General features: G+C 40.3%; 2 protein-coding genes across 3 annotated transcripts; both read right to left on the bottom strand.

Moving 5' to 3' along the window:
* Positions 1-269: 269 nt before the first annotated feature.
* On the bottom strand, positions 270-8,326 carry LOC142948621 (voltage-dependent calcium channel gamma-4 subunit-like). 2 transcript variants are annotated; one of them, XM_076090753.1, is made up of 5 exons: positions 8,316-8,326; positions 6,009-6,232; positions 2,379-2,462; positions 1,265-1,405; positions 270-823 (listed from the first exon to the last, which is right to left on the bottom strand). In XM_076090753.1, the coding sequence occupies exons 2-5, from the start codon at positions 6,229-6,231 to the stop codon at positions 270-272; spliced, it is 1,002 nt and encodes a 333-aa protein (XP_075946868.1). In that variant the 5' UTR covers position 6,232; positions 8,316-8,326. The 2 variants fall into 2 exon arrangements, with proteins under 2 accessions (XP_075946868.1, XP_075946866.1); XM_076090751.1 differs by lacking the exon at positions 8,316-8,326 and having other exon boundaries at positions 6,009-6,231.
* Positions 8,327-15,328: 7,002 nt separating this feature from the next.
* LOC142948620 (voltage-dependent calcium channel gamma-5 subunit) lies at positions 15,329-22,670 on the bottom strand. The gene is made up of 5 exons (XM_076090750.1): positions 22,475-22,670; positions 18,841-18,927; positions 16,680-16,820; positions 16,403-16,548; positions 15,329-15,592 (listed from the first exon to the last, which is right to left on the bottom strand). The coding sequence occupies exons 1-5, from the start codon at positions 22,668-22,670 to the stop codon at positions 15,329-15,331; spliced, it is 834 nt and encodes a 277-aa protein (XP_075946865.1).
* Positions 22,671-23,327: the final 657 nt, after the last annotated feature.

The raw sequence follows: 23,327 nt of genomic DNA, 5'->3' as shown, positions 1-23,327 counted from the left end.
TGCTACAAAATATCTGCATCCACTTTTCAGATACAGTCTTATCATAAAAGGTTATTCTTAATATCACCTTTCGTCTTCCACCAAATGAAACGTAGATCGGCACTTTTCTGTCACAGAGGGACGCAACGAAAACCTATTTTAAGCGCTGACCTTTCAACACCGTTGCTGCCTGAACAGCCCCGGAGAGGAATTGTCCTTTCTCATCAACTGTACAATATCTAATGCCTTCCATCAAGCGTATGGTTTTACACAGCAATACACTCCTGACCTCATACTGGTGTGGTCCTCCTGTTCACTCCATCTTTCAGATCTTTCTGGAAGCAGTTGTGAACTTGTAAAAACCCAGAGTCCCTCTCTGGACTGTAGGGCCCTGCAGTTGCACTTCCGCCCTTCAGGGGGTCCCTGCTAAGGGCGTACAGAGATATATCCCCCATTGGCAAACCCATCCCCAACCCTCCTCCCCCAATTCCTCTCCCGATCTTCCTCCCCACCGGGGAGGGCTCGCGGGATGGGTCGCTTGACCTCGAACTGGAGCGCGAACGCCTTCGCCGGTAGCGGTAACTTGGGATGCGAGAGTATGGTGAAGAAGATGAGGTGGTTTTGATGAAGTCACGACGGGCTCGGAAACGCGTCTCTTGGTTTTTCTCGATGTAAATGTTGACTGCAAGAACACCCACGGATTCAGCCACGATGAAGGAGAGGGCGCCGAAGTAAAAGGACCAGCCGTAGTTGTAGTGGTTCTTCTTGTCCTCGTCTTTCTTGTCACTGGGATCCCCGGCGTTGCTGGAGATGTAGACGATGATGCCAATGATGTTGCTCAGGCCTGAATAGAAGAGAGATGAGCAGAGAAGAGATTTTGGGTTGACAAACTCCACCTCTCTACGTCTATACTTTAATCACATTCAACATCTGAGTAAATCAACTTTTAAAGTTAGGTCTATTCCTTATTGAGTGTTAGAATCCCCTTAACAAGTAAGCTACTTGACAGTTCACACCTTCTCTGCAGATTTTCTTTGAATAATCACAAATAATTATTTGTCACTGCCAATTAGAGAGACAATGGATTCAAGGAAAAAGAGGGAAAAAGCCCATGAATTGTATTCTTTTGGTTGAATTACAGGAATAGTTAAGGTAACTTTAAAAGAAAGACGACAAGACAAAGGGAGACCCTCATGTGTCTTGTCTTCTACTTCTGTCTGCTTATGTCCGTCTCCCTCTTTCTGTTTGTGCACAGAATCTATTCGTTGTTTGTGTGTTCATCTACCTGCAGCCACAAACAGGATGCCAGCAGTGAGCAGGATGTTGTTCTTGTTGTTGTAGATGCGTCCGACTCCCACACACAGGCCGCCCAACATCAGCAGAGCGGTGCTGAGAAGAGGGAATAGGCTCGATGCACGCACTACACCTGTTCATACGAGACAGGGAGAAACAGTGGAACCTTCTTGTCAATACGTCAAACGAAGAAACACATAGCTTTAAATATATGAATACAAAGGCTGACCAGCTTGCGATTCATTTACAATGACAATGGTGCCAATAAAGTAAGGCTAAAAGTAGAATCAGTTGAAGTAGTAGTAATATAATATATGTTTATCTGTGTGTATGATAAACACCTTTCACATTTTACATAGTCATTGAATCCATTGTTAAAACTATTGATCACACTAGCTTAAATGATATGGTACTAAAGGTTCCCTGAGGGGTTTCGGAGCTGTAATAGCGCTATGTAGCAGCTATGTTTTTGAGCCGACCCCCATTTCGGCGACAGCTGTGACCAAAGGCATTATGTTTTCTGCATCAAGTTCTTTTACATAACAGGTATCCCATTATACGGTCATTCATGGCAATATTCACATGCCAATTGATGGCATTTGGGACAGCTTAAGCTTTCCTAAAAATAACAATACAAGGCACTCCTGGCTGACACATGTCGTAACGCTGCCATAAGTGTACATAGAAATAAAGGGAGTGACAGAAGAGCAGCAAAGGCCTCAGGTTCAACAGATGACACTAACCAAGTGAGTCCATGAGCATCTTGAAATTAATCATTTTAGATATCTGCAACTATGGAAACAGTTGCTTTGGGCACAGGGCATCAAACTAGAAGCCACATGTGATATGCAGAGTGAAGCTAATCTGAAAGCTCAAGCAAAATGGAGAGATGGTTTGAACTGCAATAAGACCATTCATAGTGTTTAGACAATTTTCAGTTAAACATTTTACTCATCAGCACACAACACACTCCATCATCTCTATAGCTCCAATTGCTGTCATGGCATCAAGCCTTTAAGTGGGAGGGACAGAGATGTCATGACACATTAAGTACCCTTGTGATAACGGTTTAAGTGTTTGGAGATGAAGAGGTTGCAGTGACTTACGTAAGATGTACTCTGAGCTGTCTGTATCGTAGTCGTTATCGTCTGGAAAATGATTGATTCGATAACAGCTTCCTTTGTTGATACCTGTTGAGAAGCAAAAAGCACACTAAGCGTGAATGAGACTGATGGCAGTAACAGATTGCGCAGGGATGAAATCATAACAGTTTAAGGAAAATACCGGGCCTTGTAATGAAGCCGAACATGAGATTCTCCAATTAAAAGATAGATGGTATAAAAGGAACTACATGTTGACCATCCACTGATCAACGTGCAGCTTTTAGGATCAGGAGACAAATAAGTGAAAGAAAACTGGAGCCAATTGTGGGTAAAGAGTCTCTGAACTAATGCTGAACTGTCTTGTTTTCACCTCTAACCGTGTCAGAAAGCATTTGAGGACAGGCTGCTGTGGATCTGGGGTTCTCAAGTTCTCAAGCCCTCAGGCACCTTCTATTCAAAGACCCAGTCTCTTCATCGAGAAAATCTTCCCTGCACTTTTAAGAGAATAAAACATTGGAGCATTATGAATATTGAAAGGTTAAACTTTGAATTAAAAGGCAGACGTCTGATTCTTCTGCCACATCCTGTCATTTCTGCCTTTGCTACTGTGTATGCTCCTTCAATAAACACAATTTCCTCAAAAGGTTTATCTTCTCACCTGAAAAAAGAAAACCCAACTGGACCAACTGATTCACATCTGCTCAGCAGATTTGCCTGATTTAAATGCACCCCATTCAGTATGTAAACTATGCAACATTGTAACGTCATACTTGTCTTCTAGATCTTCATGGATAATGTCTAACACTACATAAGCATAATCACTCAGTAAGGGTGTGTATCTTGCATGTATTTTATATCTATAAGATCAGTGTTTCAGTGTAATTGGATGTTTTCTCCTGATTATGGCAGCCAAAGGTCTAAGAAAACGCAGTGACAGGTGCAGGGTAAAAGATAACAAATAATCAAGGGTTCTTTTGTACAATATAAGATGTCAAAGTTAAATACGTTTATTTATAAAAAATACACAGAAGGCAGCAGTAATGACAGTGAGAAAAATGGAGAGAGAGAGAGAGAGAGAGAGAGAGAGGAGAGGGAAAGAGAGCGAGCTCAGTTGGGGAGGTATTTCCTTAGAGCCCATCTGTCTGAGAGAACGGGGCCCATCTTTTATTACTCAGCATAGCTTCACCATAGCAACCCCCCCCCCCCCCCCCCCCCCTCCCATTTCTAGTTAGCTCAGAGGACGCCTTTGACATCTTACTGATGCATTCACCAGACTAACACACACACACACACACACACTCCCACAGAAACACACACACACAGTAACAAAGCCAGGAAAACCAGAAAGCAGCCTTTATGACACAGAGAATCCAAAATAATCACATTAAGAACAAAAACTTGGTGAGATGGTGGCTCAAAGCAAATCAGTAGGATTTGTCTATTTGAAGTCGGACCCAATGTCTGTCTCAAACACATCAAAGTCTTTTAGCGCCACTCCAGCATGTTCAGTGATCAGGGGTGGTTGGCTTAAGTGAGAGTTCTTGTCATATTTCAGCATCGCTGGCTGCAGAACAAGACTTGTTTCCTTTAAAAGCTAATTTGCCATCATTGCTCGCCTTCAGTCAGTGAACCACCTCCTTGTTCTACAAGGCACGTAAGAGAGACACGCACGTAATTTCTTCTACAAGGTTAGCCAAGTGTCCCGGGGCTTACCCACTATTTATGCTGCTCATTTGACCTAATGCAAACTGGTTGGATTTCATCTTGTTCTTTGTTCTATCTGAAAAATGGATAGCGAAATGAGTGGACAATTAAACCTCTGACCCGTATTTAGTCTTGTAAAAAGTATAAATGAGAAAAAAAAATCAACCGCAAAGGAGAAATGTACATAAGGTAGGCAGGAACTCACAGAATTTCTACAAATGTTGACATTTATAGAATATATAGAACCCAGACTTTAAAGTTAATTATCTGATTGGATATCATTCCTATTTAGACTTAGCCAATGTCTTGGAAAGTCATTTGGGCTCATCCAGCATCAGTTGTAGCTACACTTGTGTCACCACCAAAGGCCAGTTGATTTGAATTTCACTCGTGCAAGGAGTGGGACCTCTATGATGGCTGCATTGATTGGCATATGAGACAAACCTCCGGGCGCATGTTGCCTCTTCCACCATGTCTGAGGGGTGCCGCCTTCAGGTCACATGGTAACATAGGAGATGCAAGCGCCCTTCTTCAATAAGCACTTATGGCATAAAGAAATGAATCGGTCAAATGTCATAAAAAACGGTAGGCTGTACTGTACTATTTAGTGATGTGTGCTCATTGTTAATGCTGTGATGTGATTGGAACAATTCAAATGCAATCATAGTACACAACAAATTGCTTGTGTGTACTTTTTCCTCTGGGATTACTGCAACTTCTGTTAGGCTGCAAAACACGAATGAACAGTGATAAACACGCCAAAGTACCACCTGTAGGCAAGTGTGGAAATGCTGATCAACCAAATTCTGCCTTGAGTTGGGGTGTTTACAAAAAGAATACTTAACAAGTCAGCAAATTACTATTTCTACAGTGTGCCATGATTGGCCTCATGCATCTGAGGTTGTCTGGCATTCTTTTCATTTAGCTGGGTTGTCAGAAGAAAAAACAATCATTCAGAGTGGAGGTTTCAGCACCAGCAGCAGTGGACAGCGAAACATCAGGCTGGGCTGATGAAAGGAGTCACTGGTGAATACGTTTTTACGGATCAACTGATTGATCTCATCGATCTGGCTTCTCTCCAATGAAGCAGTCGCGCGCAATGGTGCGCACACCTGCCCAAACAACAACTAGCCGCTCAACCAGCGCAAGAAGCCCAACCCAAAACTCCCCAGGCGTGTGATACTGGATCATTGATACACAGCTGAGAAAATGTTGGCAGGATTTCATGAAGCAAGTCCGTTTCATGCTGATGACTTCTGTAGCTGAAATGTATTTCATCAGTCTCAGCGATGTTATGGAAGTAGTTGCCAAGCAACCATATCAAGTTGCTGAGACAATTAGGACGAATCCTTAAATTATAACTAGCAAGATACATTACTTGGTGAAATGTAAGACATAAAAAACATTAGACCTGGGCTCCATGTTATAATCTGTGACTTACTAAATCATTTACAGTGAAAGGTGACGCAAACGTAGAATTACGCACGCACAACTACGCCTTTGCGCGCAACAAGCAGCACTTTCTCTCCCTATTCAATATAATGTTCACGTAACTTAAAAAAAAAAGATATTCAACGCATTGAACAATACTTCAAAATACTGATAATGATGATGATGATGATGATGATGATGATAATGATGATGCACCCCTTGGCAGGTTTTCATTTTTAGTGAGTCGTCACACCAAACAGCGTTATTTTCATTGAGGGTTCCCAATTCTAACATCCATTTAAATTCAGTTTATTTCACTGGCAGAACATGTAATGACTATTTGATCAATCAAACTGCGTACATTGTCACCTCACCGCCGTAAAACAAACAATCAGAAGGAGATCAGACAAAATGCTGTGCCAATCAGCACAACAAAAAAGTAAGGCAATGTTCATGGAATAACAGTTAGGCCAACTAACTTATTACACTTGGGTTTACCTTCGATACAGCAGATCCTCCACAGCCCGGAGTGAGTCAGGTCGCCTCTGACTTTTCTGGTTTGCACCTGGGAGTCGTCCGTGGTGGCATTAGTGGCGTTGCAGATGTACGCCCGGGAGTAAAGCCAGTAGTCGGTGCCAATGGCAATAGTCATGAGACTGAAGGCGGCGAAGGCGCCCACGATGGCCAGCAAAGTCTGAATCCCTCGGTCACACCATGCCATGTCGTCTCATAATGTGTGGATCCTCCACAGCAGCTTACGCACTCGGCGAGGAGCGCACGGTGCCCATGATCATGGTGAGAGGAAGCGCTCGCGTCTCGCGGTTTCTCCTCTCATCAAGCAGAATCTCAACCATTAACTGCTCGATTTTTTGCGCTCCTCTTCCTCCTAAACGTCAGTCGGAGTTTAATCCAAGTTTCCGAGTTTGACGCGATCGCATAATTCGTTGAATTCTTTCAAGTTGACTGGACTTCTTCAACACCTCCTACAGGTGTGAATTAAAAAAAAGGAAACGCATCCTTTGTAGAAGTGCACTTTAACGATCAATTTAAAGGAAATTCACAAGACCTATGCAACCACACACGACTATGCCTCTTTACTATTCAATATTAAACTGCACGGTTTAACAAAGGATGCAGCATCGTTCATCCAGACCACACCTTCCACGGCTGTAGCCCAGCCAATGGGAAACGGAGGCTTAAACAGCTGCTGGAAAAAGAAAATATCAGACTTACACTTAACATTTACAACGCAGTTTGTCTTTCACACTATTAAAAAATAATCAAGCAGTTCTACTGCTTGATTATTATTATCCCACACACCAAAACACAAGCGCACACACACATAAACATGCAGCTCTGAAACTGGGTAACAAATGTTTTCCAAAACAAGCAAAGGATAAAAACACCAACACTGATAGCAGAGCGAAGATTAGAGAGATGTGTGGCTGAACTACTGCAGCAACTTAAAAGAAGTTGAAAGCATCACCACTGATGAAATATTTCTTAAAACATCGATCAAAACCACTGTGAAGTTAGAGCAGTCGGCTTGCAAGATCACCCAGATATTAAAAGTAGAAAAGTAAGACATAAATATGTACCACAACCGGAAAGTCATGCTCCTAAATGAATGTCTAAAGGGCCAGGCCTGTCACTTTAAACCCTGGCGTTTGGGGTCTCTTTCTGTTGAGCGATCATCTTTTTTACACTGACACACAGTGAGAGAGGCAACCCGGGGGCCTGCAGGGTTTGGCCGAGGCTGTAAATGTTTGTACTGTCCCATCTCTGTGAAAAGCAAGTGACAATATTGTATTTGGGCCACATTCTTTGGCTGTGATGCAGCAGAGGATTTAGCTCAAATCTTTTTTCAATTAATCTACCGATTATTATTCGTTTGGTCCATAGATATCAGCAAATAGTGACCATTTTACATCACAAGTTCCCAGAGCACTATTATTTTATGCAACCAACAGTCCAAAACCCCAACATTTATTACAATTAGACCAAGAAAGCGCTTATGCCACTTTTGATTAAAAAAAAATCTTAAGTGATAAATTATCCAACCTAACCACAAAACAAATATCAGCATCAGGACCTAGACATTTCCCATCATCATCTAGTCGAGTTGAGTTTTGTGTAACCCATCTGCCCCACTTCATCTCAGCTGTGTCTGCGATTCTTCACTTCATGTATCATGGAGTTTGGCTTTCAAGTTAACTGTTCTTGGGCTAGTTTTGCATCCTGACAAGATGTGCCCGAGTGCTGCCATTTCTTTTAACACATTGGCTTCTCAGCTAGCCTGTGAAAAGTGGCTGTAGTAATGAGAGCGCACAGGGGCCCCTGATAATGAGTTTTATTCTCATGTTCTTTTCAACATCACTACTCCCTTCTACCATTCTCCCTGCTTAACTCGAGAGAGTGCTTTTGGCACAGCTTGCCATTCCACTCTGGTAATTGAAGTCTCCTCTGCCAGCTTCCTCTTTTCTCATAGTGTTTTCTTCTTCCATGCAGGTTTTGGCCAGTGCCAAGAGCGCCTCCTCTATGACCTCGCTGAACTGGTTTTACAATTATGGCAGTTTAAGTGTTGCTTAGTGTTTCTTAACTGCTTTTTTGTGCTTGTTTTTCTCCCAGTTTGAGTAGCTGCCACAGTCTGGCCTATCCAGTGAAAGAGATTAATGCTGCATGGCTGCCTGGTCTACAGCATAGAGTGAATGTGCCAATGTGCCAGGGCTATTTAGATAGGAAATCTGAGGACCTATCATGGAAGTAATTGGTTATTTCTTTTGAAATTATTTCGTCAAAATTCAGGCTGGTTTTGGCAAAAATTGTAGGCTGAAGGAAGGAGGAAGCCTTTGAATGTTTGTAAGGCAAATGAGTAAAAGAGGGACCAAGTAAGATGGGGATGGAAAAAAAGGAAATGAGAGAGGAAACATTACAACTTTGGATATGCAAAGCAGATACAAACCAGCTGAATATGATGGCAACTGTTCATTTTCATAAATATGACATTATGGTATATCATTTTAAGACTGCCATAAAAGGACAGAATTACAAAACAACTTATAGGTTTCTCTTGTGGAAAAAAGATGTGCAGGGTGGTGTCTGTTCAGTTAGCGACTGTAGTCAGCGACAAAGAATCCAGAGAATCTTCCCTCAAAATATCAACATGCTTTGGAGAGAATTTTGAAAACACTTATGCGCCACAATTTTCTCAGTTTGCAGTGAATTTAGTAAAGGATCATAGCACAGTAATTACTAATACAAGAAGTAATGTGCAGCTCCCTCACCAGAAAAACATTCAGAATCAGAATCAGAATCAGCTTTATTGTCCGTGTATGCGTGCGCATACATGGAATTTGACTCCGGTTAGACATTGCTCTCATCGTACATACATAGAATATACAATAAAGAAGAGAAATATAAAAAACAAGGACATCAAAGACAACAAAGTAGAACAGAGAAACTAAGCATAAACATTTAACATTTAAGTACTATGCACTTAAAATCAGATAATGACCGTGTTAAGATAATGACCGTGTTGATGACCGTGTTAAGATAATGACCGTGTTATCTTGCTTGTCTTTTAGTATTGTCAGAGGTGAAGCAAAGACACATGGATGCTGGCTGCTGAAGTCAGCAGTGAGATGTTGTGTGTGGAGACAGCGCCTGGAGCAGAAGAGAGAGAGATAAAGAGCATATGAGATTGGGCTAAAAGAAAGCAAACAGACTGAGCCCTTAGGCTGCCAGATGCTTGCTATGCTATTACAAGCAATAGTTCACACCAGCAAATTTTGTTCCCCCCTCCCCCATTTATAACCGTCAGAAAGGAAAGCTCCAGTTAATTGCAACTTAAAGTCTGATCTTATTTGCTTTCATTTCTCTCAGTTAGAATAACAGTTTACTCAAAAGTGCTGATTGATTGAAGTGAGGCAGAAACACGGTCTGGGCTGTAACAGTGTGATAAGGATGTCACGGTGATGACATGTGCCCTACTGTATTCAGAGGAGTTTGCACAATGGCCAGATACATTCCAGTTTCTAGCAGATGTTTGTTCCACCCAGGTGTCAGAAGACAACAAAAATATTTGCACCCGGGTGGAATAGCCAATGTGGGTTTATACAACATGGCAGAGACAAGCAGCAGGTGTCCGTAGATAACGATGCTATTTGCACCCAATCGGGCACCCCTTGTAGCCTACTGTAATAATAATAATTACATTTTCTTTTTTAAATAATGAGTTAATAATAAGGGTAAAAAATAGGCTTCTCATAGGACTTAAATCCCAGTCACTTGGGTGGAAGTTTAGGATTTGACCCATTAATCGACCACAACCTCTCTACACATATGTTAAGCATATAAGCATATGTGCTTGCACAAATGTTTGTTGCATATTACCTGCTGGTCATGTGGTCATGGGTCCAAACTGCCAAACAGGAAATGAGAGCTTCCAATGGTACAGAGGGGGGTTGCATTGTTTTGAGGAATGGTCTTTTGTAAGTACTCTTGTTGTTACCATTGCATTGTCTTGCTTGATTATTGACTAACGTTGGTTCTTCTGTAGGAGCTTCGTGTTTAAATGAAAGGGGTGGAAGCTCCTCAGGGGTAATGCATTAACGAAGTTGATGTTGTTTCAGTTCAGCTGCAGACCTTTAGGCCCAATAGGCATGTGCCTAGACAAACTTTTCTTTTGTTGACATGAAAAGTATATTTGTGTTTATTTTTTCCAGCCCGTACTGCTTGGTGGTGTTATGTAAACTTCAAATAAAACAAATACTGGGCGAAGATTACTCCGTGTGTTGTCCTTCCACAACTCGGGCCAATCCTTGCTTCTGACAACAAACCACAACATCCCCCGCTCATCTCCGACTCAGACCTTTATCACCAAAGCACATGCATAATATCTGTGATCTTCCACATGTATTCTGAGCTACAGTGACATGCATGACACTAGATATAAAACCTCTGAAGAGAAGCTGTTAGTTTTCGCTTCTCTTTATTCTTTCTCTGTCCCTTGAGCTTTAATGAATAAACACAGTGATTTATTCCACAGTGTACAGCACAAAAAAACTATCTCAGGACTAGTGTTCTTTTGTTTTTTTACCACCAATCAGTTAAAAGTGGAAGATGCACACAGAGCCAATCATGGCCCAAATGAAAAAGACGAGTGTGTTTGCTGCTTGTTATCAACATCCATCATGGAATTGAGTCCTTGCTTGTTTTTCCTTAATTTTGTTCAAGTAACAGTTTCAAAATCAAAACATTAAAGCTACCTCCGTCTGTCTGATGGGTCTCTACTTTTTAAAAGATTTTAAAACACGATCTTTGGATTTGGGATTTTGGTGTAGTATTGGAGATGGACAAAAGAAAATGCACAACTCAGCTCACGAACAACACTATCAAAAAATATGGGCTAAAAAATGAGTGTGACATCAAAACCACTCTGACACAGCATTAAAACAGAGACTATCATATACAGTATATAATATAAATCCTTACAAGCTTGTTCGGGCTTTCAGAGATTGCCCGTATGTTTTTATTATTTTGTCCATCTTAGCAGGAGAAGCAGCAGTCTTTCTGACTTCTTTGTGTCTCAAAGGAACTTTGGTTTGTTCTGGCCTCAGATTTAAAGCGCAGGGGATTCACAGTTGGAGTGAAACAGAACGCTCAATCGCTGAAAGAAACAGAGCTAATCAGTCGCTTCGATGCAGTGTGAAATACACATGCATACAGTGCTATCAGAACATTTTAAGACAAATCATTAATGAATCACCTTAACAAGGTAAGCACAGAACAGAGAGGCCATGACATAGAGGAAGTCCTGCTGGATGCAGTAAAAAGCCTCAACTGCCAGCATTAATGAGACGGCCTGACAAACAGACGAAGATTTGCCTTTTCCACAATCCGTCGGGGAAAAAACAGAAAACAGAGAGATGGAGAAAAGAGGATGAAAGACATACGAATACTGAGGGAAAAGGCGAGTGTGTGTGTGTGTGTGGGGGGGGGGGGGGGGGGGGGGGTCATACATTATTCATGACCTTCCTTCCTTGGTTGAGTAAGGCTGCACTCATGGGAGTTACTGTATGTTTATATGATTTTGCCATTATAAAGGTCCTGGCCTCACTATAGCTATAGCTCCTTGGCTTTCTCAAATTGATAGTTTTATAGAGTATCGGTGCATTAGTTGCATATTACAATGTTATCTATTTAGAATTTCTTTCAGCCCTGACCTTCCAGTCGGTAGATTCAACTAAATAATATGCCCTTAAGAATAAATCTGAAACTACGTGTATGGAGATTTTGCCTCACCAGACTGCCTTTAATGGCCTTGAGCTAGTGGGTCCATCTGCACTTGGTGATACAGATGCCGCACATCAAGTGGCGTCTGGCAGAGTGAGGGGGCAGGGCGAGAGAAGAGCAGAGGACTGACAAGGGTGCAAACTTGCCCTGAAGCGTGTTTACTAATTGAGCATAATGAATGTGATAGATATCTAAATATTGTTTGTTGACATACATAATTTATATCCACATGGCCAGTTTTCACAGATCCTTGCTTCCCTACACTCACTACCTGTTGCTCTTAGAATTTATTTAAAGATATTATTGATTACGAACAGAGCCTTGAGAGCTCATCTATCAGGTCTCTTATTGCCTTATGTCCCTTCCTGCACCTTTAGATATTTCATTGTTCATTGTTCCATGGTCCAGATTCTTACATGCTGTCAGGGCTACTAGACCATGGGATGACCTGCCTGAGGAGATCCGAGCTGCAAACTCTGTCTCATCTTATAACTCTTTTAAAACCAACTTTTTAAAAGTGCTTTTCTTTTTTGGTTGTATTTGTGTTTTATGACAATTTAGTTAATTTTACTCTCATTATTTTATTCCTCCGTTTATATTGGAAGCACTGCATGAGAGAGTTTTGAAAGGTGCTATATAAATAAAGTTTTTATTTCTACTATTATCACTATATTTTTGTATGATTTTCTTTCAATGAACGAACGGTGTGTAGAGGAACATCTTAGAAACCACAGTGCCCTCTGGGTGAGATGCAGCAGTGAAGATCTTACTCATTCTTTCAACCCTTTAAGGGTCAATCTCACCAAAGTCCCTTGAGGGTCCCTTGAGTGCACTGAAACAACACTTAAGACGGATAACACGTCTTTGTGTCTCCACAGACTTGACACTAGATGGAGCTGTTGTCAAAAGGTACTCGGCTACCTCTCATCACCAACAGAAGAGGGACAGAGGAATTTGTCCGATAATAAAACAAATTACTTTATTCCTTAAAACTAGAGCAGAACAGGGACAGATAACAGTTTAGATTAAAGAGTGCACCACTAAATGGGTATTAATTATCACCAACAGAGCACTTTGCAACACACGGTTTCAATGTTTGGGGGGTAATCAATTTGGGAAAGTGCCAGCTCATCGGGTCAATACATGAAACTGCTCACTCAGTTTGTGGGCACATCGGTACACGATGCAGATTAGCTCTTTCCATCCTGCGGACAGCCCCCGTTACAGCTCATTCACCCACTGCTGGGTTCACTGGCACTGTGTTAACTCTGCTGTCCATTTTACAGACAAGAGTAGTAGAAAAAAACAAGCTCATTGTTTATCAAATCCCATTAACCTTTATTTCATTGAGTATACATATTCCATTGCACATTTAACATCATGAAAATGACTGATTGTAAAAATACAAAGAAATTTACATTTCATGTTTGACAATATTTTAAATTGAAGGAAGTATAACATGTAAAAGCTCACCTTCTCAATGTGATACAGGAGGCAAAGCAGCAGTTGCAGATTAATCTAGCAAACAAAAAATACATATATTTTACATGTACATCCGCCTGTAAAACAATGAATCTATATACACACACTGGTGATTTCATATTTACAGCGTTTACAATAAACTAAATGAAAGTGGTCTATATACCATAAACAGAGTGAGCGTAGGTTGGCACAGTTAGTGCTTATTAGTTCAGCTGTACGTCTGTCTGTTTGTTTGACTTACTGCAGGTGGAATACCATGATCCAGTGTTGAAATGTTGCATTCCATTAAAAATATGTGGAGTTCACACCATGCAACATTAAATACTGACAATTATACTTTTAGTAATATATCAAACTAACATAAAAATATTGCGCAAGACAAAATGCTTTGTATTATATTTACTCACTCACTGCATGAAATGTATATATTCAAAACGTAACGTGAAACCTGGATACAACTTCTTCCTTGGCACACTAGGGATCGCAGTATATTCGTAAAACAAGCATCCTAGAATATTCTGTTATAAGGGGGTAAATTAGAAAAATATTCATCTATAATACGGGTTAATATATCTCTGTAGGAGAGGTATTTTACTATAAGCAAAAAAAATCTCATTTAGCAGTGTTTCCTACAGCACATCTTGTATTCACGATGGCTCCACATTAAAATAACAACCCGACTCGTTTACATTTTCCATCAAAACCATCACCACACAATTCCATATTCTCCCCTTTGTCCTTATGTTATTTAAATGTATAATATATGTTTTTTTTTAACTCCAATCTAATCAACACATACTGTGCTGCCCCGGTTTGGTTGAATATATTTTTTATCTTGAATTTATTAACTACGACTGTATACAGGAATCATAGGTTCTCTGAGGATACATAAGGTTTACTTACATCTGTATTGTTTGAATTACAGATGTGAAGCAGTCCTGCATTGTCTTTAATAATGGGTTGTGAGAGCAAAAAATGCATTTTTTGTGATGTGTTTTGGCTGTTTCCATTACTTTACAAGAATATACAATAATACACTCAAAGTTTATATATAACCATTAATATATTCAGATTTAGGCCTTTAAAATGAATGTTTCTCATTTGCTTGGACTAGCAGCCTATGATACAAACCTTTCCTTTGGTGTCACTATTTACTGTAAACTGCTAAAAAGGACAAATGAAACAGCTGTGATGTGTCCGAGGACACAGTATAATGTGACAAAAAGCCGTTTTCTGCACCAACCAAGGAGTGAAAACAGACGTGAGTGTAACATGTGCACACACAAACAACGGGTGCACGTGTACAATTTGTAGTAGAAAGGAGCTTTAACAATTTAAATTTGAACCTTAATCAAAAACAAAAGTCTGCACCATTTGTGCAGTGATCATATGGTCAAATTGAGGAAATGTTTTGTGAACATCTAAGATTTATCATTCTAAGCATGTTGTCCCATCACCTCGGTGATCAGTTTCCGCTCTGTGGCTGGAAGCACATGCTGTAGTGTTTGGTTTTGAAACGTGCAGACTCTGCATCCATTGCTCGAAGTTGCTTTCTAGTTCTAAATGCTCGTTTTCTGCAGTTGTGTGATGTGTACGCCCGTCAAAAAGCTATCAGGACTGTGGTAATACTACAAGCAAATATTGGGCGTGCTCACTCCAGGTTGAGGCTGGTTAAGTTACTCCTTTCAAATAACTTTGTGCTACCCTTGCTATTTCAGCAGGTTGATAGTCGCCCACCACTTAAAACTAGTGAAGAAGTACAACAGGGTTAAACCCTTTCCTCTTTCTCACAAAACGAGACTGAGCAGAGAATAAAGTGAAGTGGCCAACCCTCAACTTAAGTTTGGCTCCAAACAGAAGCAGAAAGTGTGAATAAACAAATCTGCAGTAGGGAGGGTAAAGATAATCAGCTCATAGTCAAGACACTTGAAGGGAGCGATTCAAACTGGATAATATTAAATTATCTGACAATTTGACTCCAAAATCCAGATAGATAAGTATGACCCCTACGGTGCTAACACAACCACTCAAACACCTCTTCTTCAGCACGGTGAGGAGGACATTTGTTCATACTCTGGACACTTGAGGAGAGCAGGGTAGTGGGAGGAGTTCATCTGGAGGGAGGCCTCAGAGGAGATGGCGGATGCACTGCGACCACGTCCGGCCCAGGCGTCTGGATGGAGGAACTGGCCGGAGTAATCTGAGCAGTTGCTGAGGCGAGGCTGGTAGAAGCCCTGACGGGGCCGATACATTTCCTCTGCTGTGTAGCGCTTCATGAACAAGTACACCGACATGACACCTGCAGTCTGGGGGGGAAAGAGACAATTTATTCTCTAAAAAAAACCTTCTTTTCACAAATCTGTCACTTTAAACCAAACACATAACAGCATTTTCAACCATTAAAATGAATCATTGAATCAAATGGCTTGCATAAACAAATTGCAGATTAGAGAATTGTACACTTATTTGATGATAAATAATTTCCCCCTTAAACCATCAAACAAAATCAACCCCCTAAAGTGAACACCTGAATCATGGCTTAGGGTTAGGGTGGATGTTAGAATTTGCTGCATCTGTGTGGATTTTTCTTGCTTCCTTCTTTTTCCTCCTGTTTTTTAAATGAGATCAATTTCACAATTTCACAAAAAAATAATAATGCACATTCAGTATTTTCAGTGTGATGTTGTATTAGGACTATTTCTCACAACACAATACATTACAGTTGCTCACATTAGAAGGGATTTGGCCAAATTCAGATGCTTAAAGATGCATTTCTCACTCAGAGAAGACTGGTTTTATGTTTCTTAAGATACTAATCGAAGGATAACTCAGAACATCTGTTGAATGCCTAAAGTGTTCCGTAAATGATGAACACAATGAGAGCTGTAAACTAGCAAAAGCAAAACATTAACATAATTATGTAAACATGAACTTTCACAAGCAACATCACAACATACAAAAAAAATTGACAGACACAGATTAACAAAATCCTTCTACCCTGGGACCCTTATGAGAGAAAATCCATCTCAATGCATACGTCCAGGCATCGAGCAGAAACAGGCACACGGCCTATTCAAAATGTTTTTTTTCATCCACACTTTTTTTCGTGAAGTTACCTCAGTGAGCAGGAAGGAGATGGCAGCAAAGGCAAATGACCAGCCGTACTGGTAGCTGAAGTAGGCCTCATTAGTTTTGGTTCTGTTCAACATTTCGTCATTAATGTTGGAGATGTACAACACCAGACCGACCACCAGAGAGAGACCTGAAGGAGGCAGAGACTATGTTTATTTAAAATACTTTTGCACTTCATTTATTTCAGTTCACCTTCTCACATGTAAATGTCTGTTGGTTTACTGATTTGGAGAGGTTGTGGGTAAAAGCCAAACCAAGTACCTGACAGGATGAAGAAAATTCCAGAAACAAAGGCCAGGATGGTGCGATGGGGTCGGATGTGTCCGATGTTACTGAGCACAAAGCCAATGAACATGAAGAAGAGGCTGACCAGAGGGAAGGGTGTGGAAGAACGGATCATCTCTGGAAGAACACAAGACAAATGAATCAGTTTGTTTGGGAATGAAAAACTTTTACTGAATTTGATTTGAGATGTGCCAATTATACAGCCGTCGTTCGTCCTGATGCAAACGGGGGGTTTTTTTGTTCATTTTTTGTGTGCAATGTCTTCGGTGACTTTGTGAAACTTTTAATGAAAGTTTTCGCTTCTGATGTTTTCCACTGAGGCTAGTCTTACTCGTAGAGGCAGCGTCTCATGGGTTTAGGACACGCTTCCTTATTCATATCAAGATGAAGCTGGACCTCCCTACTGTGAGCAAATGGTACAGTACCTCCCAGAGGAGAAGATTCTCTCCAGACCCCCATTGTGTTCTCCATTACACCAAATGTTACCCTTCCAGCTAAGTGGACCAGATGTTTAAGGCCATAACCTTAACGGAACCGTTTATTCAATTAGTTTGGTAAAGTTCTTGCCTATTACAATGTACCTTAGATAACCAACATCACAAAAACTCTTTGAGGGAGTCTTTTTGGATTTGGAGTCTGAAACATGGGCAAATTCAGAAAAAAGCTTCAGTGTTTAGAGTTATAAATAATGCATAGAGTATGTACACTTCATTTTACCAGATCGCCTGGAAGAAAAAAACACTTTACAGCAGTATTAACTTAAACCTTGTTTTTAGAAAGAAGCCAATTAACTCCTGTTATCACCGTCTGCCTAGATCCCAACTGCCTATATTTTCACCACTTCAGGGTGTTTGTTCTCACATGTACACATCCTCGCTCACGTCACTGCTTTCACATTCAAGTTTCTGTCACTTCTTTCTGCCTTCTTCACATCAATTCTCCTGTCTCCCACTTCTCTCTTTCTTATCTAAAACAGTACTGAACAAAAATAAATCACCCCTTTGATAGATTTACATATTTCATTATTATCAGAAGTGTGTTATTCATTGCATCTCAGAAGTTTCGAAGTGTTGAAATTTGACTTTTACTGCTAGTTTATCTTTGTCTTAATGTCTTACTTCTTTGACTTTAAAGACTATCGGCTGCAGTTTGAAGTCAAGAGTGATATGAGCAAGGACGTAGGTTTGCATATGACCGGTATGGACATGTCCCTACCAATATTTTGGGAGGACTGTATTGACCCTACAGGAGATTTTATTAGTGTCGGCAGATAATTTTGCGGAATTTCTTCCATAGTGTTATTTTTAACACTTTTGCCTGCAGTACACCTTTGAGCCACGTGAGGGAGCCTGAATGTTCATCTTGTTCTGATAATTGTAATCTATTTATAATTAGCTTTACAGATGAGAGGAAAATTAAAGAATGATATTGCCTGTTAACTCTACCTAAATACATTTATTTGGTCTCATTTATATATATATATATATATACATATATAAGTATTGAATATGTATTTGTTTTCAATCAAAAATGCTTAAAACTAATTTATGATTTATCAAAATAGCTGGTTTAGCCTTTCAAGATAATATATATGTGGAAATGGCAGTCAAACTGGTCAGGAACGTTCAATTCTGTACAAATGAGCTCTTCTCATGGCTTATAGATAAGGCCTATTGTGGATCGGGACACGATGGCTGCTTAGAAAAAGTATGGGAAACACTGCACTAGTGTGACACAGGACTTAAAACAATTCCACTCTTGTTCTGAATCTAGCAGGCAGAATGGAGTCACTTTCATGTATCAGAGTTCAGTGAATGGAAATATGATATAACACAAAACATACTGCATCAACTAAACAGAAGACGTGAATAGTTAGTAATGAGCAGCTAAATGAAGCGAACACCTTAACAGCTTGTCCCTGCGTTACTTCATAGCTTCATAGTGCAAGTTGGCTTGAAGTGCACCATCGGGCCTGCGATCGAGCAGCAGAGGTGTTGAATTCAACCCTTCACGCTCCAACCACTGTGTCCCTAGTTGCCGCTCTAGTTCATAGCGAAACTTTTCGAACTATACACTAAGGGCCTGAACAGTTTGGTAGCATTGGCCGTATAACAGTGGAGTGTGAGCAGTTACTTACTCAGGACACTGACAGTGGAATCAGATGTCAGCTGGAGGTTAGTGGGCATCACATACTGTATGGTAAAACACCGGCCTTTCTCCTCCCCTGGAACAAAGGACAGGGAAACAAATATTAATCTTGAACACTCAACACAACTGAATAAACGGTTGATTCACCCACTGTGACACAGAAGAGTCAAACACAGAAACACAGTACAGTATGCCAGCAGAATACAGATACGTCGTTTTTGTATGATGATAATGCCTATCTTGGTGAAAAGCTATGACTGTAAAGCATAGAAGTTTCAGTCAGATTTATTTTCATGGACAGACTTGTCTGTGTTATAATTCCAGCTCGTTTGCTCTGTGAAACTGTTGATTGCCATTTACATTTTTTTTTTTTTTTAACTCACAGCAATTTGCAAACGAACATGGAATCAAGAGCTGGTTTACATACAATTTCTGTGTCTGTATTTTCTGGAGGAACACCCAGCATTAGATTTTAGCACCTTTCCCTTCATCACTTTGACAAATATAGTACAAAGTCTCGCACCAAAAAACACTGACACAGTGTTTTGTGCATATGTGTGTCAGACACACATATGCACACTCTTGCAACTGATGTCTTTCTCACCACTTTTTTAACCCCACACACTATGAGGTGTTGGATTAAGTGAGATTTTGTGGTTTAGCATATAATTTACCTTTCATAATACATGCTATGTGTTTATCATGCATACTAGAACAATGCATGATAAGTGTTTGGGTCAGGCAAGGACAAAATATAAGTATATACGTTACATTCATCTTACTTAAACTATTAAGCATTATGGTGTTGCATTGATTACAGTGCATACTAATAATGAATACTGCTACATAGGTATTGATGGAGAATATAAAGAGTAAAACATGTAACTCTTGTCAGTTAGTCAAGTTCTAGAGGATCTGTCATTCGTGGATTCATCCTGTTGTTGTAGACAAGAGACTTGGAGAGTTTGTGAACATGCTTATTCATCATTAGGTAAAGCTTTATCAACTGTTTTTCTGTGTGTGTGTGTGTGTGTGTGTGTGTGTGCGAACATTTAGTAACAATACATCAATCATCAGATGAGATGAGTCACAATATGGGTGGTTTACCACCTCAGCTACACAACTCCCTGTCAGAAACCTGGAATTTAAATCAATAGATGCTCCTAATGCAACATGACCAACATAGAGGAACGAGGACTGAGAGTGAAAATAAAACAGGAAGGGCAAGAACCTGTGTAACAGATGTGTAGAGGGTATACAGGCAATCATGAGCCTGTCAACTATCTCTCCCCATCTCTTGCTTTTTATTTCGTTTTTTGCATTTAGTCAGCATTTAATGTGAATAAATGGAAAATATCCTCACAGTACAAACCAGCCTATAATAAGCGTAATGGAAGGTGTCTATGGTTCCCCTACCCTGGGTTATTGAAACATCACTTAAAGGTGTGGATGGCATATTAACAGTCACGCTTGTCGAGCTTTCTGTTGTAGCGTGACGGTAAAGCTGCGTTGTTTTTTTTTAATCGTTATTATTTATTTAGCTCTAAAGAATGGCAACTGTAGTTTTCGGGACTCCAGTAACACTGCTATACCAAACTTGCAATGAAAAACATTTTACAGTGAAATAGTTGTAAATACATTAAGATTTATGCATATGCAATTTCAATATAGCTGTCAGGCAGCTACGGCGAAGCTAGACTTACTGTGTAGTTGTTTGAGGGGGAAACTATGCTTACAAAACTTACAAAGAAGAACTACTTTCAAGGGTGATATGCTAAAAATGAAATAAACAAGCTGAACTCAACTTATTTACTCAATACCATGGTTACTCTTCCTGCTACAAGTCTACAATACATAAGCAGTCCAGTGCCCTGTATTGAAGAGGATTTACATCGCTGGCTGTAGAGATCCTCTACATGAACCGCTAACAGCCAACAAACACCCAATGAACTCAAACCAACATCAATATCAACCACAACACCATGCAACCTCATTCAAATTCTCCTGCATAGCGGCATACAAGGATAGTGTGCAGTAACTGTTTCTGGGTCTAATCAAAACAGTTACGCGGGCAATAAGGTCACTCAATTGCCCCTAAAACACACACACTGGACCATTAGTCCATTTATACTGCAGCAATGGCCTACTACGTGGCACAAAAACACCTAATTACAACTGGACTGCATACTTTTTTTGCCTGAATGATTAATCCTAAAACAGGACAGAGTAGGGACAAGTTGTGGAACAGGACATAGTGGAACAATTCAAGAGTAAATGGAATAATATTACAGGGTAACACATCTAATAGGGATATTTGCAAAACAAAAGCTTTCTCCATTTTCTAGGTCCAGCTTTCTAAAAGGCCCGAACAGAAATATAATTGAGTGTAATAAATGAGAGCAGACAACATCTACAGTACACATCCAACAAGAGTAAGACAGCATATTGATTTAGTTAACTGTTGCTATAACCAGAGGGAGCAAAGCTTAAGAGCAAAAGGTGATACCTGGTTTACTCTGGGGCAACATTAAGAAAATAATCAAATCTAACAGTTAGTGTTTCTTTTCCAATCAAGACCTCCAAGCATGCCTTTGTGATGTAGCGAGCTGGGGAGGAACAACGTTCTAAAAGGCCAAAAAGGCCAAAAGATGTTGAAGCATGCACTGTGGCAATACATTAGCTTCTCTAACTCTATGCGTCTTTCATGCTAAGTGCTATGGTGGAATAGAGATGCAGGTCAAAAAGAAGGAAAAATAAAATCCAGTCAATCCAAGGTGCCTTTGGTACTACGGAATAGAAGTCAGCCCCCGGGTTAATCACGAGGAAAGACATCTATCAAAATCTTCTCAGCCCGAATAAAAATACTCCCAGATGATGCTCCCAGAATGCAGAATGAGAATATGAAAGGAAATGCACTGGTCCTATTTCTGCACAGAGGTTAAGCCAAAGTTAAACTATTCATGCTCAAGTGTTCAAACAGTAAGCAAAGGCTAGTCTTCTATACTTGCCGCCATCTAGAGGTTGAAGAATAGGAAAGAGGGAAACACAGGTGGCTGTGCATGTGCAGGGCAAATTATATTGAAAACTTGACGTTGAGTCCCAGATTCACCAAAGCTTTGTGTAGGACAGAACTGACATGGTTAATGAGTTGTTAATCTAAACTACATGTACACTTTAATATCTTTCCGTATTTTCTTTATAAAAAGGTGGTGCTGCAGCATTACCATAAATATTGCATGCAATGTTTTCATGCAGAATGCCAGGCTAATCTTGCAGCAATCATGTCATCCAGAAGTTTGTTTGTTTGTGCCAGATGTTCCTTTGCACACATTTCTCTGTGGGAATCTTTACCTTAATTCTATACTTTGTACTTCGATGAAATTCTCTGTTTGGAACTAAATAGTCAGGTTGATTGTGGTGCTTACTTCATGGATAACTAAACAGAAATATGCTAAAGATCAGTATTTACCACTGATTACAATCAAATGACTCACTATCCAAATGGTCGTAAATCTCTGTCTCAGAGCAGAATCTGACTGAAATGAGATACACCTGGTTTACTTTGACTTGAAAAGTGAGGGACAGCAACATTTAATCATGTTTCAGACTTAATACCAACTCACCAGCCAAGAAGCAAACCCTCCAAAGGCCAGAGTGGAGGGACATGCGTACCTCGGTGCTCTGGTTGAGAGGAAGGATGACGCCCTCCTCCAGGTAGAGCCAGTAGTCGGTGCTGACAGCGATCCCCAACAGGCCCAGGGCGCAAACAGCGAACACGCTGCTCAGCAAAGTCAGCGCCTTCCTGCCACATAGGCTCATACCACGGCCTCAACAACAGGGGGGTGCCGCCGGCAGAAAGGGGAGCTGGGTGAGGGGGAAGAAAGAAAAGCATCCTCACCAAGTTCCCCAAACATAGAGGGGAGCAAGTTATCATAAAACAGAACATTGAAAAAGTGGAGGAAACAAATGAGAAAAACATTTCAAAAAAATAAAACTTGTTTTTGAGTGCATGGCTTGTACATGCTGTCCCCTAAAAGAAAAAAATAGACTAGAGTCATGCTTTTCTTTAAAACACTGTAAACGGTCATCTAATCGCTGTAATAAAAAACCCTTCACAATATGATCAATGCATGACCGTGGGATAATAGTTTCGGGGTGGTATGTGGGTTGCTGGATGGAGGGTTATTGTTTGATCTTAATTCAAGTTACAATGGAGATCTGCCACAGCTGACTCTAGTCAGAGATGAGTTGGAAATGAATGGAAAGTAATAATTGGGAATGTGATAATAAATATCCTTAACAAAAGGACTTTATTCCTCTTCGCTGAGAAAGAAATCTGGGAACGATCCCCTCTCCTCCAAGTCTCTCATTAGAATTTGAATAACCACATTGTGCTGGGCCAAAGACTTAGTGGGGAAAAATATTATGTAAAGTTTTTCATTTAAATATGCACCAATAATGTTCAAAAGAGAATTG

Source organism: Anarhichas minor, unplaced genomic scaffold (genome assembly GCF_050575085.1).
Source record: "Anarhichas minor isolate MPS153535 unplaced genomic scaffold, ASM5057508v1 ptg000012l, whole genome shotgun sequence".
Taxonomy (NCBI): domain Eukaryota; kingdom Metazoa; phylum Chordata; class Actinopteri; order Perciformes; family Anarhichadidae; genus Anarhichas; species Anarhichas minor.
This window is presented reverse-complemented; position numbering and strand designations above follow the sequence as displayed.

What these genes read in the sequence shown, in the direction of transcription:
- LOC142948621 (XM_076090753.1), bottom strand. Translation starts at nt 6,231, where the DNA reads ATGGCATGGTGTGACCGAGGGATTCAGACTTTGCTGGCCATCGTGGGC. An exon ending in GAGGATCTGCTGTATCGAAG is followed by an intron (nt 2,463 to 6,008) that starts GTAAACCCAAGT and finishes GCTTCTCAACAG; the next exon opens with GTATCAACAAAGGAAGCTGT. An exon ending in CATCCTGTTTGTGGCTGCAG is followed by an intron (nt 824 to 1,264) that starts GTAGATGAACAC and finishes TCTTCTATTCAG; the next exon opens with GCCTGAGCAACATCATTGGC.
- LOC142948620 (XM_076090750.1), bottom strand. Translation starts at nt 22,670, where the DNA reads ATGAGCCTATGTGGCAGGAAGGCGCTGACTTTGCTGAGCAGCGTGTTC. An exon ending in GAGGGTTTGCTTCTTGGCTG is followed by an intron (nt 18,928 to 22,474) that starts GTGAGTTGGTAT and finishes CCTTTGTTCCAG; the next exon opens with GGGAGGAGAAAGGCCGGTGT. An exon ending in TCTCCTTCCTGCTCACTGAG is followed by an intron (nt 15,593 to 16,402) that starts GTAACTTCACGA and finishes TTTCCCCCCCAG; the next exon opens with ACTGCAGGTGTCATGTCGGT.